The sequence below is a fragment of the Glandiceps talaboti genome, chromosome 17, assembly GCF_964340395.1.
Source record: "Glandiceps talaboti chromosome 17, keGlaTala1.1, whole genome shotgun sequence".
Taxonomy (NCBI): domain Eukaryota; kingdom Metazoa; phylum Hemichordata; class Enteropneusta; family Spengelidae; genus Glandiceps; species Glandiceps talaboti.
This window is the reverse complement of record NC_135565.1, coordinates 16915984-16937098: the sequence shown is the minus strand read 5'-3', so window position 1 is coordinate 16937098 and position 21115 is coordinate 16915984. Positions and strand designations below refer to the sequence as shown.

General features: G+C 34.9%; 1 protein-coding gene across 6 annotated transcripts in view; it reads right to left on the bottom strand.

Annotated features, from left to right (window-relative positions):
* LOC144448675 (oxysterol-binding protein-related protein 8-like) overlaps window positions 1–21115 on the bottom strand; it is a 129740-nt gene that overhangs the window by 42702 nt on the left and 65923 nt on the right. The window contains exon 1 of one of the 6 annotated variants that reach the window (XM_078138961.1): window positions 7972–8064. The exons of the other annotated variants lie outside the window; for them this stretch is intronic. Coding sequence (XP_077995087.1) covers window positions 7972–7999 — 28 coding nt within the window. The 5' untranslated portion in view covers window positions 8000–8064. Of the gene's footprint in view, window positions 1–7971; window positions 8065–21115 lie in introns of those variants that run through there. 6 annotated transcript variants of the gene reach the window in all.

Sequence of the window (21115 nt, the reverse complement as noted above, 5' to 3'; positions counted from 1 at the left end):
AAACATAAATTGGACTTCTCACCTAGGGAAGTCGGCTTGACTTGTTCCTACATACTTATACACTATTCCTTATCACACAAACACCACTATATCGTGATCATGATGGTGCAGAACTCAACTGTATTATACATGTAATACGTGAAACCATGATCACAACTATACTCACTTCCATTTCACAACAAAACCTAATTTTGTTTTCATGCAACCTCTGGGGAAGTCCATCTAACTTGTGAATGTATATAAACCAAGAACAAAGAGCTCTGTGAAATAGGCAGTGAGTAGCAACATAGTGAATCCATACATGAAAACATACCATACACAATCTAAAAGCATACCACAAAGACCTCCTTTTTGATTGACACATCCATTATTTGAAATGTCAACTGCTTAAAATACATCTAAAAGGTTACATCAAGGAGAAAGAAGATGTTTTTCTTATGCGTAATCTTATAAGACTCGCCATCTTTCAATGTAATCTGTTTTCATTGACAGAAGACTTCCACAACATCCATGCCAATTATCTCCACCCAGCACACTTAACACAAAATGTCAACTGTATAGCTATGTACATGTATCAGAACAATAAATATACTTTACATGAACGGTTGATTTTCTGCCCATGATGCATTGCATAAGATGACATCATTGCTTAACTGCTGTTACATTTAGGCTTGTTCTATCTTCATTACATATGAAATTAAGATTGTTAGCATGAAAAACTAATGGCAATGTTGAACCTTTTGACTCATATTTTGTGCACCGCAGAACTAGGTGATGTAGACATGAGTTGTCGTGACATAGAACAACCAGGGGATATAATCCTTATTTGTTGTTCAAAGACAATAAATTGGCTTGTGTATGGTGTAATATCTAAATATATGTTGCGATAATCAGTAAGACATCTTGTGCTATGCCTGTCATCCCAGATACACAAGTCAAGACTGATTACGGCTGAAGGACGCAACTCTTACTGTCTAAATTTGTTAATAGTTTAGTCTTGGTTCTCTAGACTTTCACTGCTGGGGGCTCTACCGGTACTATGAGACCACTCAGACAAGAGTCTTGACAAGCGCCTTATCTAATATCATGTAGTTGATAGTTACAATTTTGATTTAGTCATTTTTTGATTGGTACGGCTGAAAGAAAATGTTCTGTATAAGTTAGCAATTTTGAAATTGATAGAGTTAAAAGTTTCAACTCTTTAAAAATATTCATTGCAGTGTCTTATTATCCACGTCAACAAATACTGGTTCATATTACTGATATCATAAATTCATACAATATATATGTAATCTAATATGTATATTATTATTAATTGTCAAAAATTATTTGTTTCTCTCAATTAGATTGTTACTGTTTAACTATGAAAGTGCATATTATTCCTGTTACATAGAAATTATGAATACATATAAATGGGATATCAATATTGGAGAAATTGTAGCCATATACATTCAATATATGTACAATTGTTAACTGCAATGTTGTACAGTATGTCTGAGATATGAGTCAACTTCATACACTATTTTTATCAATATATGCACAATATATTAGACATGGTCACAAGTATTTTCCAGCTGAATGAAGAAAAATATAACACAATTAAACCAGCGCCAGTAATATCAAAGAAAAATCAGGGAAAATAATGGTAATTTTGAATGTTTTGACTCACAGCAGAACCAGTGACGTAGACACAAGTTGTCGTGATGTAGAACGACCAGAGTACAGATTCCATATTTTTGTTCAATGTGGCTTGTGCATGATGATACATCATGTAGAATATGTTTTATGCACAACTTGACTAAAATTACTTCAATCATATAACAGTCATATATGTTCCATCATTTTTCTTTTTTTTAAAAATCATAAATTGGAAAAAAAAAGTTCCCATAAATCATATTTATTTTGATGGTGCCATCTATCATTCTATTCTGGTTTATACAGAAATTGACATTTGATGAATTTGTATAGAAACAGATAAGGTTGCGGATGGAATTACGTTTTTTGTCGTGAGTTGCCAGTGAATGAAGGCTTTTACTGATAAACCAGATACACACAACTTGTTTATCAGTAAAATACCACATGTATATCACAAAGAGTTTGTTCTGTTCATGGAATATTAAATATTAATGCGTCAATGATGTGATTTTTTTTTTAAGACCGAACTTATTATTATCATTATTATTAGTTTTCATTATTATTACATAAATCAGTTTATTTATTTTATTTCATTTTATTTTGTAAATTCCAGTCACAGTGATTACATTCTATATATGTATCTTTGGTCATACGAATTCTTTGTTTGTATATACATGTAGTTCCATTAATTTCAAACCAAATTTCTTGAAAAAGCCAGCTGACGTGTGAAACTAGTGGAAGATTCAAGTCAAATTTTTTTGTGCTAGTTTAGTGTTTAACATTTGAGAATATTACAACTGCCGACATCAGACCATCGACAAACGAAATGTGAAAGTAAACAACTGAATTAGATTAATAACATTTGACACAACATGTTGGAAGTACAGAGATTTATATTACATTTCATCAGAAGAGTTTTATGGCCAATAGTAGTTCACATTCACAAACAAATTTCCAGTTCCCCAAGCATTTCATTTACAGTTTTTTTTTTATACATACACAGATCATAAAACTGTTCTTATCAAACCATGGTGTGTAATACAAGTCTCTGCTTGGCCAAGTGTTGTTTATCCAATTCAGTTGTTTATTTTTCTTGCTTGTATCAAGTTCTGTTTGTCCATGGTCTGATGTCAGCAGTTATACCATGATTCAAGTTGTACATTTTCACAAAGCTGACATGATGCAATGCGTTAGCAATATTGATTGCATTGATGTTTTTTTTTAACTGAATAATTGCAAACACACCAAACAAACAATAGTGATTTTGTTGAAAAGATAATATATAAGAGAAGGAAAAATCTAACAGCATAACCCAGGTAATTCACCTAATTTTCAATGCTTTGTAAATGTAAACTTTTTTTATATTTCACTCAATAACCTCTCTTTATCAACACCCCACCAGTAATCTCTCTTTATCAACTCCCCAGCAGTAACCTCTCTTTCTCAACTCCCCACCAGTAACCTCTCTTTATCAGCACATACATTTTTTCAAGGTACAGATGTCAATACACCTACAGGTATAAGGATTCTATCAACACCTACAGCTAACAAGACACATTATCAAGCTTATAAATTATATAATATTGAACATAATTAGACTCCTTCAGGGACTTCATTTAGCTATCAGTCCTTCAGATAAGGAGTCATAGATGATAGGTTTCATGCATAATAATGAGGCTAGTCACAAATTTGAAACAAAATACGTTCAGAAATTTGTGCCATTTCATAACTGATTTAGAAACTATAGGAGATAGTTTCAATTCCAGGTTCTCACATCAATTGATGTTATATTATCAGTAGTGCCATATTACATAGGATTATTCTTCTGTTTGGGAAATTCAATGCACTTTTCTGTAGCTCTGCCAGGGAACTATTTTTCACATTTACATTTTAACATTAATCCGAACTGGGCCTTTAAATATTATATATATATAGCATACAACTATACACAAGTCATGAATTTTAGATAAACATTAGAACTGAGTGTCATTTCTTAGCTAGTCTAGTTCCTATATGACATGTTACAACTACTACCTTCATCTCCAATTACCACTGGACTCATTGCCATCATCATCTCTGAGTGGAGATGAGGTTAGTAATCGTAACGTGTTGTATACTAGGTACTAGAGTACTGCACTATTATACCGGTAACATACCATATATGCATTAGAGTCTATACTTCTCAAAAGACTAGCCAGTATGGTAGCTAGGTAATGTACAATAATCAAGACAGATCTTTCAAATATAACATTTTATGTGAAATCATAAAAAGCATGGTTTCATACACGATACAGTGTTTATCATAAATTTTAAAGACACGATATTCAGAAGATTAGAATGTTACTTCTTAACTGACTTATTATATACTGTACACGCGACAGTCTTCACCACAGGGTGGTAGTTTATGTAAATAGTCACGATATGTTCCATCGAGTTGCAGCTTTACACGTGACAGTCTACACTTTCAGTCAAGGTGGTAGGTTATGCAAATAGTCACGATATGTTCCACTGAGTTGCAGGTTTACACGTGACAGTCTACACTTTCAGTCAAGGTGGTAGGTTATGCAAATAGTCACGATATGTTCCATTGAGTTGCAGCTTTACACGTGACAGTCTACACTTTCAGTCAGGGTGGTAGGTTATGCAAATAGTTACGATATGTTCCATTGAGTTGCAGCTTTACACGTGACAGTCTACACTTTCAGTCAGGGTGGTAGGTTATGCAAATAGTTACGATATGTTCCATTGAGTTGCAGCTTTACACGTGACAGTCTACACTTTCAGTCAGGGTGGTAGGTTATGCAAATAGTTACGATATGTTCCATTGAGTTGCAGCTTTACACGTGACAGTCTACACTTTCAGTCAGGGTGGTAGGTTATGCAAATAGTTACGATATGTTCCATTGAGTTGCAGCTTTACACGTGACAGTCTACACTTTCAGTCAGGGTGGTAGGTTATGCAAATAGTTACGATATGTTCCATTGAGTTGCAGCTTTACACGTGACAGTCTACACTTTCAGTCAAGGTGGTAGGTTATGCAAATAGTCACGATATGTTCCATTGAGTTGCAGCTTTACACGTGACAGTCTACACTTTCAGTCAGGGTGGTAGGTTATGCAAATAGTCACGATATGTTCCATTGAGTTGCAGCTTTACACGTGACAGTCTACACTTTCAGTCAGGGTGGTAGGTTATGCAAATAGTCACGATATGTTCCATTGAGTTGCAGCTTTACACGTGACAGTCTACACTTTCAGTCAGGGTGGTAGGTTATGCAAATAGTTACGATATGTTCCACTGAGTTGCAGCTTTACACGTGACAGTCTACACTTTCAGTCAGGGTGGTAGGTTATGCAAATAGTTACGATATGTTCCACTGAGTTGCAGCTTTACACGTGACAGTCTACACTTTCAGTCAAGGTGGTAGGTTATGCAAATAGTCACGATATGTTCCATCGAGTTGCAGCTTTACACGTGACAGTCTACACTTTCAGTCAGGGTGGTAGGTTATGCAAATAGTTACGATATGTTCCACTGAGTTGCAGCTTTACACGTGACAGTCTACACTTTCAGTCAGGGTGGTAGGTTATGCAAATAGTTACGATATGTTCCACTGAGTTGCAGCTTTACACGTGACAGTCTACACTTTCAGTCAAGGTGGTAGGTTATGCAAATAGTCACGATATGTTCCATCGAGTTGCAGCTTTACACGTGACAGTCTACACTTTCAGTCAGGGTGGTAGGTTATGCAAATAGTCACGATATGTTCCATCGAGTTGCAGCTTTACACGTGACAGTCTACGCTTTCAGTCAGGGTGGTAGGTTATGCAAATAGTCACGATATGTTCCATCGAGTTGCAGCTTTACACGTGACAGTCTACACTTTCAGTCAGGGTGGTAGGTTATGCAAATAGTCTGTTTAGTCATGATATGTTCCACTTGAGTTGGCATTTTCTGTCACGTGTAGACATACATCAATTGTAATTCAGTCAAGTATGAAAAATACAAATAATAATTTAAGACCTTACAGACTCATAAAAGTTTACAGTTCACCTGTAAATGATCATCACATTAATATGAATATAGTCTGTTTACCAGTACATGAAAACTGAATTCATTTTTATCAAATCATGAGTTTTGTAGAGCTGAGCACGCATGGAGGTGAATGTGTAATAATATTTGACAGAGCAGATATGTTGACATACAATGCTATATAACTTAGTACACTATACCGATCAAGTCTCCACTGCATGTGAAATGAACATCAATGACTAGTGTGCCCTCTAGGTCAATTTGACGCACCACTGACTGACACAATTTCTTGTGACCAACCACAATTTGGTATTCTGCTATCTCTTACATTGAGTAGTGACTTGCATGAAAACACATTTTTTTATTATTTTGAGTTGCAACAAAATATTTTGCCTTTCATTCATTGCCAAGTACATTGATCTGCAAATGTGATAGGTTTATCTATATTTAGTCTGTTGCCTAGTACATAAAAACTGGAAACATTTGTGAAGTTAATGACATTATATTTATAGATTAGTATGTATAATATTACTATTAGACTCTCTCACCAGTCCTTGACATTATAGATTAGTATGTATAATATTACTATTAGACTCTCTCACCAGTCCTTGACATTATAGATTAGTATGTATAATATTACTATTAGACTCTCTCACCAGTCCTTGGGAGCATCACTATTAGCTGTTTTGTATATACCGATGTTTACTGCATTATTAATTGTACTAGAAATTAGAATATCCTTGTATTGTGTACCGTCGTTGACTACACAGGGCTAATCATTTGTTGACATGTTACTTCATGCTCAGTGTTATTGCAATGTCCTGGGGCATCACAGTAACACATCCACAAATGATCATAGCCCTATGTAGTCGATAAGGGCCCACAGTACAATGATGCTGTAGATATCAGTACATACAAAACAGCCCCTTTCAGCGATGCGATGCTCCAAGGACTACGAGAGAGTCTCACATAATATTAGACAGATTAGATATATTGTAATACAATGCAATATACTGCACACATTTTCTGGTAATTTAAAGTAATAACTACACATACTAAATGAACATGTGACAGATTATACATGTACACAGTCTGTTTGCCAGCAAACTGAAAAATTTATGAAATGAATATTATGGTATGTAGGTACACAATAATGTGCATATAATATTTGACAATAGAAATTCAAAATACAATGCTACAAACTATACACACTAAACAGGTCAATTCACAAAGTACTGCGTTAAATTAACATCAGGAGTGTGACACCTAAATGTGTGTGTGTGTGTGTGTGTGTGTGTGTGTGTGTGTGTGTGTGTGTGTGTGTGCACATGTACATGTACATTGTATATACAATAATAGTAATGTAGTATGTTTGCCAGTTCATAAAAAACTAACAAAAAATTCATAAAATAAATGATACCATTATAGTATTCAAGTTGAGATAACGTATAATATTTCAGAGAGTAGATACATATACATCAAAATACAATGGCTATTAAAACTTTACACACTATACATTGTACCTGTGAAGTCATAACGACATGTTACATTCATGAACATCAGAGAATGTGACAGGTTATATAACATATGTGCATATAGGAATACTTTAGTAAGTTTGCCAGCACATGGAAACTGAAAATGTTTAGAAAATGAATATTATTTAGTGTATCCTTATTAGATGCATGTTTCATATCTTTGAGTAGATAAACATTGAAATACAAAGGTCTCAAATAAACATATTACACCAGGTGAAATTGACCTCAGTGAGTGACAGGTTATATATGTGTATATGAATATAGCATGTTTGCCTGTACTTGAAAACTGAAAATACTTCAGATATGAATAACATGATAGTATATGCTTAGATGCATGTGTCATATTTCTCAGAGTAGATCCATTGAAATACGATGCTGTTAAAAGTGTGCACATAGCATCAATGAAAACCCAAACTACATGTTACAAAATGTATAAATGAACATCAGTGAATGTGAAAGCTTATAAAATTTCTTGTATGAATATTTGGTACTGTGTTTGCCAGCACATGGAAACTGACAATACTTTAGAAATGAACGGTACTTTAAGATGCATATATGGAATATTTCTCATTAGGAAATAAATATTAATATTATACTTAGATGCTTGTTCATATATCTCCAAGTAGATACATTGTTGATGCTGTCGACCATATATATACATTACACCGATATGTTCATCTGACATCAGTGAGTGTGACAGGTTATACAACTTATCATTTTACGTATCACTTGAGATCAGTAGTGTATGAATCCGAGCATAATAATTACCTGGGGAACTGAAAGCCCTGGCTCTCATGAAGGTCTCAATAAATGACCGGCTTCGAGTCAAATGGTCTTGACTCTGTTGAGCTGAGTCAACTACCATCGTCATAGCGTCTGAATTTCCCTGGCTGAGTTCTAGCTGTGGCAAGGCTGTCAGCTGTGCCTTCACCCAGACACCATCATTCTTACAATACCAATGATGCTAGGAATGATGTTTGCCTACTCATTATATACCAATTAACATACTCATGCATATTCATGAGCCTCCATTACAATACATATTCATGAGTCTCATGAATATTCATAGTATGTTTTTACTTCATTTGAATATTAATATTCCTTTATGAATATTCATATATGGATGTAAGTATTTCCTAGTATACAATGATATATGTATGTTTCACATATTCAACAATCTATAATAATCACACTTTGCATTTTGATTTCTATGTTTTCAGCGATTTTTGCATATTTGCATAAATTTATCACAGTATTCTTTGTCTATCTGTTTTTTTTAACATTTATTGGCCTTAGATTATGTTTTTCTGTCATAATTTCGAGTGTAATAAAATAATTTGTTATAATATGAAGACTAACATTATAGTAAGAAAAATATCCTGATATACTAATTATATATTTTTATGAAGCCAACCTATAAAATTTTATGATTTCAATTATGGACTTTTTTCAAAACTAAGTACAGTAGGGTGATAAAATTTTGTTATAATTTTTTTTCTTGAAATTTTATATTTTGGGAGTCCTAGCCTGTTTATAGCACAGAATAACTGATTAATAATTCTTGTGTGAATATAAGAAATAACAGTTGTACAACAGACTTTTATGTACTGTTTACATATGCATTCAATAAATTCATCCATTCATTCATTGATCCAGTTGTGTTTTTCAAAGTATCTACTTTGACAACAAGAGGACACAGTTTGACATTATTTAAGGACAACAGATCCAGTCAACCTGTCATAGACATTTGGAACAGTTTACCACAAAGGGTTATTGCTAATTCATCAGTTAATCATTTTAAAGCGTGTATTGATAACCACCTCAGAACAGTAAGGGGTCTTTAAAAGCCTCAATGGCTTCCTACCCCGCGTAAATTCACGGTAAATTCACGGTAAAATATTATTCATTTTATCAGACACTAACTAGTCTAGTTTACTAGATTTGAAATATTTCTGTGACCGTCACCAGATCTAGGATCTTGATGCTCATCTTTCTTTTTACTGTTTTTTTTAACACCACTGACATTTAATCAGATCTGAGATATCTACATATATTTCTTTTTATATCTGGTAAAATGAACAATTACCATGTGGAGTTCTCTTTACAATTTTTACATAAGAGGGCAGAGAGACTGATAATTACCTTTGTAGTTGCAAGGACAGGAGTTGGGATAGGGGGAGATGGGGGGGGGGGGGGGGGGGTCAGCACCATTTAACAACCAAGCAAAATAAAGTGTGATTCTAAATACCTTTCAAAATTGGAAGAATAGATATTGAATTTGTTTACACTGTAGCTGCAAGGATGGGGGTTTGGAATTTTTAGAGACAGATAACACCTTCTGCAGCTGTAAGGATGGGAGGGGGTGGAATGGGGGGGGGGGGGTGATACCATTTTGCTCATAATGAAGTGGTTTGGAAAACGGTTTTCATTTTATCAAGAGGGCGCTAAAATGTAATGCAATATCATAAGATTGTTGCTTTGCTCACAGAGAATAATGTATCTAATACCTTCAATTTATTTGAGAACACATGTTACTTGGAGTGTTCACATATACTTTAACAGAGCTATGATACCATCCCCATTATATGTATATATACACAGAGTTTAATTTATTTGTGAATACATACTCACAAAGATTTGACCTATGATACCACCCCATTGAATGTATGCATAGGATCTAAGTTATTTGCTGTCTGTTGCACGTGTTCAAATATTGACCAATGTAAACATGTAAACATCCATACAAGTCACCATGACAACATCTAGCATATATACTTCAGGTAGTAGTCGGCTTCATTCAAGTACTAAAGAGGGCTTTTGTTAATGTCATCAATATGTGCTACTATTTTACTATTTCTACTATATCTTCTACTCTGTATTAGTTGCTATGTTTCACTGATTGAGCCTGACTGATCCCGAATGCTCCCCATGAAGGAAAAGTTTGTCCAGAACTACAGAGCGATCTTACATGTATGTAATCGTTATGACTTCACTCATAAGATATTACACTAATTCAAGAATCTGAGATTGAAAACCTGGCCTTTATGGGCCAATGTGATTTGAATTACATGTAAAATTGAGGTGTGTATTTCATACCTCTATTAATCATAGGCTAACCATGATGACAATATCATAGCACTGAAATAGATGCATAAATCCCTTGCAACCTACCTCGACATTACAAGTATGGATGCCAAAGTGTGTCTCTAACTAAACTAGGAATGGAGGTGTGAGTGGAGGTGGAGGTATAAATCGTAACGATACCATATAGGAACAAGACTACATTACACAAAGACAGTACTGTATACTAGAACTATTAATCACAGACCAACAAACTAATACCATGAAACTCACTCTCGCAGGCTGGAGAGTAAGTCTTAATGTTTTTCTGGTGACACAACAAAAATAAATAAAACAACTTGGCAGTGCATTTCTGACTGTGTTCAGTGTCAAGAGGCCAGTCGTTCTACAACACTGCCTTCAACTAAACACATGAATACCTGTCAAACACTGTATATGATTGTTATATTTCATATTTTGTATTAATCATAGATCAGCTATGAAAACAATTTAATATCATTGGAATGGATGCACACATCCCTGGCTGTCACAGTCTAGTCTAGATTCTACCCATGATATCGAATCATCTCTTTACTCCTGTCAAGATAGCCTGGAATTCATGCGAATGGGGTTTTGAATTCTACCGTAAAGAGAGATATTGAGATGAAATGTCATGGAGAGCATTATGGCCACCAGTCAAAATCACACATTTACAAAAAACAAGCAATAGAAATATAATGGTTTACAGCATACAGAGAGAAAAAAGTGAAATAAGTATTCATCCATGAATGAAACAACTAAATAATTAAATACATTCCTTTCTTAACTTGAAAGATTTGTACACAAAAAATTATCATAGAATTCCTATCACTTGACATGAGAGCATAACATTTTTCTATACAATGTAGTACATTGTCTATACGACCACTTCGGTAAGTAGTTTTCCCTTAGATTGTGGTACAGGGGCAAACTGAAATGAAATGATCAACTCTGTCTTTATAATAAATTTCATACTAATACAACTATAACAAACTAATACCATGCACTCACTGTCTCACACGCCACAAAGCAAACTAATTTTTTTCAGCTGAGCTGCAACAAAAATGATAAACACATAATAAACTTTTACAGTACAGTATAGTATAGTATAGTATAGTATAGTATAGTATAGTATAGTATAGTATAGTACAGTACAGTACAGTATAGTATAGTACAGTACAGTACAGTACAGTACAGTACAGTACAGTACAGTACAGTACAGTACAGTACAGTACAGTACAGTACAGTACAGTACAGTACAGTACAGTACAGTACAGTACAGTACAGTACAGTACAGTACAGTACAGTATAGTATAGTATAGTATAGTATAGTATATATAGTATAGTATAGTATAGTATAGTATAGCATAGTAGTATAGTATAGTATATTTTATTTGACATGAAATAATATAAAATACATTATTTAAAAGTCAAAAACAACATACAATATACCATATATATAGGGTGTAATTACATAGAGTTACTTACAGAAACCCAAGTCTGATACCATATATAGAGTTACTTACAGAAACCCAGCCAAGTGGTTAATCATAGGTCAACTATGATATCAATTTAATATACAACATGTTGACAGGTACTGTACAAGTATAACGACTTAAATTATGTCAACAAGCAGAGTCCAAAGTCAGGTAAAAAACAACACCTACGCCTACCAGTAACTTTGACATCAAGGTTCATTCAATTTATCAATGTAGTTATAAATCTGTCTGGAAATGTTATTCTCTGCACCCCTCCCTAGTACTCTAAACCCTCTTCCTCCCTTAATCACCACTTCCCCTTATTTACACATATTTACAAAAAAAAAGGAATCGGCTTAAAACTCTGTAGCAATCATATGAGGCATGATTCCAATATATACATAGCAATAATCTTTATTTATTTTTTAAGCAAAGTTAGACAACTTAACGAGTTTTTCTGACCAGCTTAGGTCTCATAAAACCCATGCAGTTGATGTACATGAATCTAAAGAACATATCTGTATACCATTAGTAAACACACAGGTGGAATACATCTTGTGCGTCCCTTCCAAATCATGCCTTTCCTAGATATCTTTGTTAAAATTTAAGTCTTAACAAAGGGATGACACGCAAACACAACAAATTTTCCTACATATGACAAGACAAACCTGATATTTTTGACGAGACGAACTTTGACCTCTACAGTACTACATGTGAATTTCATATCTGAAAAAAACCATTGTTATACTCACGCTGCATATTCACCGAATTGGCATGCAACTTTCCACATATTACTGAATACGAGCTAGGTACATGGCTTGTGTTGTCTTCCATTTCTATCACGATATGAAATCTCAAATCATCACAGCTAGCCCACAGACTCTACTACATGATATACTAGACCAGTGGCATATTCAGTGAATTATTAAAGTTTAACAAGATCCACGTTGTTTTTGAGTTAAATTATTAACCCTGTGTAACTTATGGTGTCTGTCTGTGAGGAGGATTTATATATCACTAGACATTCTTGTGTTACATGGTAGATACATTGAAACAAACTTAGAAATTCATACCGACGATATTATTTTCCCATGATGCAGTGTTACACAGTAGATAGATTGGAACAAACTGCTTTCCCACAATGCAATGTGCTACACAGTAGATAGATTGGAACAAACTGCTTTCCCACAATGCAATGTGTTACACAGTAGATAGATTGGAACAAACTGCTTTCCCACAATGCAATGTGCTACACGGTAGATAGATTGGAACAAACTGCTTTCCCACAATGCAATGTGCTACACTGTAGATAGATTGGAACAAACAGCTTTCCCACAATGTAATGTGTTACAGTAGATACTTTTCAAAGCTTGCTGGCTATAGACATTACTGTTTTCCCACAATGCAATGTGTTACAGGGTGGTTAAACTGGAACAACTCCCAGGGAACAACCTTGCTGGCCAAAGACATAACTACTTTCCCACAATGCAATGCGGTCTACTGTATTTCAATTGTAACAAATTTCTACCAAATGTTGAACTACTTTATTACCATTTTGCATTTTTTCCCATAATGCAATGTTTCAATACAGACTGAGAATAAGGTAAAACACAAAATGCACAACATTATGTGCATGCTCAACCTACCAAATTTTAGTTCCCATAATGCAATATTTTAAGTCATTCAAATCGATGTACATGGTAATATTTTATGTCCATGCTCAAAGCATTTATTAAACATGACTACAGTATGTATTGTTGCAGGTAGATTTTGAACACATAGATATGAAAACCATTACAATGAAATACCAGATTGTATCAAAATCTACTGTATGTTGTCGGTGTAGCTTCAAGCTGTACAAATTAATATTGTATATTTTAATATGTCTAATATGCTCACTTGTATTGTAACAACACCATGCCTCAATACATTGATGATTATAGTAAGCCTCTAGAATTTTTATATTCTGGATGTCTTGATTTATTTTTCAATAATTCAAAATGAACGTTTTTGCATTAATTATCAAGATAACAAAATGTATATGTGGCTAGCTAGACAGACAGATAGATAGACAGTCAGATAGACAGACAGACAGAAATGTTAAGTACTAGATCTGTTAAGTGCCAACATATAGTGTTAAACTGCACATACATGTAGTGTCTAGTACATACAGAAAATGGCCTAGTTTCACAGGTACTGCAAAGTAGTAATTGCACATAGGGTGACTGTCTAGTACAGAAATGGCCTAGTTTCACAGGTACTGCAAAGTAGTAATTCAGCTATTAGGTCAGGCTGTAATGTTTCTTTGGAGTAGTTTTCAAGGAGAGCAAAGTGTACTGACAGTAATAGACAAAAGTCACAGCTAAGATTGAGGTAGGGTATATGGAGCAAGGCAAGCTATAGTCTATATTAAAGTTACTGTAAAGAATCAGAAAGAGGAGGGGTTTAACCCCTCTCCCACCCCGGCCCTCACCTCCTATGGATACCCCAATCACTATGCCTGCCATCCTTACATGTATGATCGACCTATTACTGTACTTAATATACCGGTACTTAATAATACAAATTTAGGAATTACAGCCCCCCCCCCCCTCCCGCACCATGAATCATCTCCCATCCTAGCTCCAAATGAAGACAAAACTTTGAACATAAATATTTATTTAATTTGACGATTACATCTCAGTAGACCAATATGGTTTTATGTCATACATGTACATATCCATATATCAAAGTGGTTTTGAGTGCATACACAGACATTTACATTGAACACACCATTACAAGAAGATGGAAGGAGGGGGGATTTTCTGTTGCTTACTGTTATGTACGTTTCTAGTTCTCAATTATAAGATGGGGTAGGGGAGGAGGGTTTCTGCTACTTACTGTTTCGTGTGTTTCTAGTTCTCCAACAGAAGAAATCCATTCATCTGTTCATTAGACTTTGACGATGTATTCCTGTAAGTGTTCGTTAACTATATATAGACTTGGCGTATTCGCTGACAATGTCTCAACATATATCGATGAATCCAGTTGTAATGACAATTCTGCATATCAAAGTGACAGAGAACATCTATCACCTTCTAATTCCAATACGAGTTCGGACCACGACATGTACCAATTGTAATACGAGTGAGGATCACGACATGTACCAATTGCAATACGAGTGAGGATCACGACATGTACCAATTGCAATACGAGTGAGGATCACGACATGTACCAATTGCAATACGAGTGAGGATCACGACATGTACCAATTGCAATACGAGTGAGGATCACGACATGTACCAATTGTAATACGAGTGAGGATCACGACATGTACCAATTGTAATACGAGTGAGGATCACGACATGTACCAATTGTAATACGAGTGAGGATCACGACATGTACCAATTGCAATACGAGTGAGGATCACGACATGTACCAATTGCAATACGAGTGAGGATCACGACATGTACATGCAAATGTCCAGACAGAAAGTGTTGACTTGAACAACAACAGTGTTAAACATAGAATTACCAATGTCAATCATACACCGATGAATTCAGTTGTAAACACGGATTCTGCACATCACCAACAATTAACATCTGTCAATTTCCTGATTTATCAAGTAAGGATAACTTATAACTTCCAGACAGACAATACTGAGAACACATACCAATATCAACATAAAAAAAACACCAGAGTAACCATGGAAATATGAAGGTTACCCACGGAAATAGCAGTCTTTACTGATGAACATCGGTCTTTGCCATGGAAATCTGAGTGTTAACCGTGGGAATGACAACTATGATAATACCTATGAAATCAAATCTAATTATTATAATTAATTAATTAATCCCAGTATGCATGGAATCCTTGCTTTCTATATATAAGTCCTTTGTTTATTATCATTATCAAAGGCTGATGCATCTATAGATAATAGTCCTGTCTTAATGAAATGGACTATTATGTTATCTCATTGGACATTGCGCATAGCAATTGTTTTATAACCATACAATGATACATAAAGTATAATACAGCTTGTAAATGTATCCTCTCCACTTAGCTAGCCTGGTGTTAGCAAGATGATAACTGACTTGCTACTTGTGCTAAATTCTCTGTTAAACTTACTTCAAAGAGCTAATTTTCAATCCCTGTCAGTGTCTCAATACTTTCCAATATGTATCAAGCCAATATTTTCACAAATACAGTCAACAAATCGCAACTATTTCCGAACATACAGTGACATGCACATTTCTTTCCTGTATATTCATAATATTGTAGACCAACATTAAAACATGAAAAATCTCTAAAACAGTAGTTTCATAGGTGCTCTATGCACACAGTGTGACTGTCTAGTACAGAAATGGCCTACGTTCACAGGCGCTGCAAAGTAGTAATTCAGCTATTAGGTCTGTGAGCGTGGTCAGTCACCTGCCATAATGAACTCTGTGAGCATGTTACATGGTCAAAGTCACCTACCATAATAAACTCTGTAAACGTGTTACATGGTCAAAGTCACCTACCATAATAAACTCTATAAACGTGTTACATGGTAATAGCCAAGAACTCTGTGAGCGTGCTATATGGTCAAAGCCACCTACCATAATGAATGTTATTCTTAATCTAACACCTACATGTATCTATAAGCAAATAAGGCCTTTAAATTATCCGTTTTGGTCATTTGCTATATTTACTCAAGTCAAATTTCCTTATAGGATCGAAGTGTCATCATCTGTTATATTAAAAGCAGAGCTGGCCACCCTGTGTGGTTGTCATTTAATAAGCACCTTGACTACATCCTAATCTAGAATAATCAAGAGTAATGAACAGTAATGACATTTCAGTATGACTATGAGTAACAAATAAGTCCCAGTCTGATCATGTTTTGTCTAAATTGTTATATACCATGTATAAATATCAACTTTCTGTAAAATATATGCATTCCCAAGACATTCACACATACAAAATTTATTACCAAATCACCAGCTGCTCACTGTTGTCATGGATTTTCAGAGGAATCGCTGTGTTGTTCATGTACACATTCAACTTTGACAATAACCCCCACGAAGTTAGAAGGCCTTTTATACCCATCTTGCCTTTAATATATCTCTTTGACCATCTGCTTATAAGTACCCAAGCCCAATCTCCTTTTACGAAGTGTCCTTATCACTCATATTAACGACTGACCACTCAATGTGATGGATTTAACGGACAAAAGAAACCACATTCTGTACGTAAACCAATGAGGGCACATTGTACAAGGAGAGCTATTGGACATCCCAGCTGTACCAACAAAGTCAAATACTAAGACAATTCAGTGAATTCAGTTATACCGATGGAGAGAATATGATAACACTGCTCCAGCATAATGTTACTAACATGGTACAAGCCATGATTTCTGGTGACCATTGTGGTTGACACTGTGTTGATATGATCATGATAGGATTACTTGAGTCAAGCCTGAAAAGGATTCTTGAGCTAAACTATGACAAGAATGGAGTGGTCTAGCCGTTAATTGATTTTTTATTCACTCACTCACTCACTGACTGACTCACTGACTCACTGACTCACTGACTCACTCACTCACTCACTCACTCACTCACTCACTCTCACTGACTGACTCACACCCTTTAAATTTCGATATTTTTACAATTATTAGCCTTAAGAAATATATGTGTGGTACTATTCTAATCTCTCAGACCACAGAGATTTTAACACAAAGTTTTAATATATCTAAAGTTATATCACAAATATCACACAATTGTTTGAACTGAAAATTATCACATCAAGATCTGAGCAAATCTGTTGTCATTTTCCACAATAGTGCCACCTAGTGTCAAAATTGTCATTTTTTAAAACCACAAATGTCCACTAGGTGGCGCTCTTTATAACAAAGACACCTCATTGAGCCCTCACTAACTTAAAGTTAAACGCCTGTAGATAATAGCAGGAGAACATACAACATATAGTATACTCTTGTGAAATGACTGTCTTACTGGTACATTACTGTCATTTCTGTGGATATCTCTGTGAATCTCTTCTAGTGAAATGACAGGTTGGTGAGTGTTGCCTATACAGTTCTCTCATGAACTGGGTGATACTATTTCCAAATGCACAACTTAACAATACAGATAAATGGCTTTCTCAGAAACTACCTTGGGGTTTAACACTGCACTTCCTCTCCTCCTTTTCTAAGACTAAGACATACATGTACGTGACATACATTTTTTATAGTACAGCGTGGACTCTAGTTAGACTTAAAGCCACACAACTGATAAGCAGCTCAGACCAGAGTTGACCGACTCTTGGTGGCTTAAAGTGACCAGTGTGAACTCCCTAAATTTCCTTCTCTTCCAAGGAGACATAGACTCATAGTCTATACAATGATGTAGTTAAATAACACATAGACAGTTTGACATGAGATATTGTTGTGTACTCGTTGGCTATGCCACAAATAGCAATACTCAGTGCAAAGTAAAAACATTCTATCAACAATAACAACACTAATTAATATTCCTTTAGGTATGCCTTCAAGGGGCACCCTTACACATCGGTCAACCCTTTTTAGAGCAGACTAGATCAGTGAGAATGGAAGGACACAACATATCTTAAAGTCTACACTAATAATTCAAAAACAATATGCAGTATTTTCTGTACAAATGACATTATAGAAATACTTGATAAACAGTGACTAACTAATTTAATTTAAATGAAACTTTGAGAAAAACATTCATTATATTTTGTTTTTCACAGGAAAAGCCATTCTTGATGCACGACTATAAAGGGAATGAAGTCAATTAAACGATACTCAAGAGTCTAGACATACAGATATCAAATATTCATGTATACCTGTTGGCTATGAGTATGACATTTATACCTTCAAGTATATATTATACTAAACACAAAGCATAACACTATTTTTTTCAAAGGAAACTAAATTGATTCTGGCTGAGTCTTTATTTTTTCGGTCAGATTTCATTAAATAAAGGGTTAGTCGGTTGATGAGAAATGTTGAAATGAACAGTTCTAGCTGTATGAAATGCATGTTTAGTTTGGGAAGAGAAGCAAACTGAAAGGTACTACTGGGGTCAAGAGAAACACAGTCAGGCATAAAATGGGGCAAGTTTAATGAAATGTACGTTTAGTTTGGGAAGAGATGTCAAATAAAAGAGAGGGTTAAGGGAAACACACGCATAACAAGGGCAACTGATGAAATGCACATTTAGTTTGGGAGAGATGTAAACTATAAGAAACACAGGCATAAAAGGGGAAAACCTAATATGAAATGGATGTTTAGTTTGGGTAGTCAAGGGCAATGAAAAGATACATGTTCTGTAAGATTACAAGGTGCTGGGGTTATTACAAGCAGACGTGTGACGGCATTATCAAAACTTGTACCACTGCCTTTATCAGGTTCATGATTATTTTGGTTTACTTAACACCTTGAATTAATGAGACACCTTGATACTTGTTTCAAGGGTTAGTGTATTCTACATATCAAGAGTACTATAAATCATCATTAACGGTTGCCATGGTTTTACAAGTATAAATCTAATGAAGACTAGATAGTGTTTATCCGGTCGAACAAGAGCTGATTGTAAATCTCAAGACTTATTTGTCAGAAGTGTCAACCCTATGCAAACAAGTCGTCATCTTGACTGCTGCATTATGGGAAAGAAACAGACATGAATTCGTCACTCTCACATTTTTTCTGATCTTATTTTGGTTCCCAGTCCTCTGCAGGAAAAGTATCATTCAGATCAACACAGATTAGGTGTTATTTAAAATACAAATAATCTAGTCTTGGTTACCCAGACCCTTACACGATGACTGTCCTTCCAATCACCCCATGTTAGGTATTAGGCATAATAAAAAAACATTGTGTGGTTCCAATTACACTCAATTTTAGAATAGGTGAGGTAGGTAGATTTTTTTTTTTTATTTCAATTTTTTTTTCTGTGCGAGTGTCAGATTTGCCATTGTTTTCCAAATGGTCTCTGTGTTGTTTATTTCTTCCTATCAGATGTACAACCATTACAGATTGTAAGAACAGTTTTATATTGTCTTTTTTTAAGTTGATATCAGTTTCTGTATCCATTATTTTGTGTGAGACTTCACAATTTTTGCAATTTTATTCTTTTTTTCTCCAATACATAAAAAAAAGTTTAGTGTCAGCAGTGAAGAACTCGGTGTGGTCGGGCAATCGGAACCAAACAATTATTTTTTTTAGGTCTTACCATAACTACAAATATTCCCACAGTCCTTTCCATCTGAGCATGCTCAGTGTAGATTGCGAACTGACTATTTCTGAAACTAACTTTCAGCTGAACACAAATAAACCTGCCTTGTAAGAAGAAATATTCAAGATTTCAGATCATTCTCATATTATTCCTTAGCCATGTGCTCCTTACTTCATGCATTTAACATTTCAAGTGAAACTGATCAATGTTTTCTGTAATGGAAATTAACATAATGTTATCAACTGATAGCAGTCATCTCAGGTTCATACTCTTTTCAAATAATACAAAATCGTGAACGACAAAATAGGCATCAACTAAGAAAATTATGTCAGACCCACATAAAGTACAAGAACCCACAACAAACAACTTGAAATGTACCACTACACATCAATCCCCTTCATCCATTCCTTTTTTCCAGAAGCCATGACATTATAGAACAGCTAACCACAAAGTCCTGTTGGCATTCAATCTTGTGAGACATTCAAAATCCACATAAGAAACCAGCACCTGGCAAGGTTCATCTAAACACCCACCACTACTCTCGTCAGAACCTTTCAGTTATAGTCCCTGGTGGATCAAGTTTGAAAGTGAAGACTACAAGATACAAGGTACTAAAAGCTAGGAATACTACACTTGACCTATATGACACGCACTTAAAAAATATTTATAAACGTACATTGTATTCTCAAGATACCACATACTTCGCATGTTAGCACCAACAATTTCAAATGCACTGTAGAAATGACAACATTCATTATATCATGCATGAGCCATTCTGAACAAAAAAATATGGAATATATACTGCGGTCGTTCTATGTCACGACAACATGTGTCTATGTCACTGGTCTTGCTGTGTTCAAAATACAAGTTAAAATGTTCAAAATTTGGTATAATTATTTTATTCTCCAATATTTTTCTCCATTCAGCTGGAAAATACTCGTGACCTAAGGGTTGTCACTACTCCAGCGACTCGTAGTAACAAAGGCCCCTTAGGTCACTCATATTTTCCTAGGCTGAACAAAGAAAAATATTGGGGAATAACGTTTATGTATTCATATTAATATTACAAGCAGAAAACACTGCTATTGGCATAAATTTATGACACACTTTAAAATA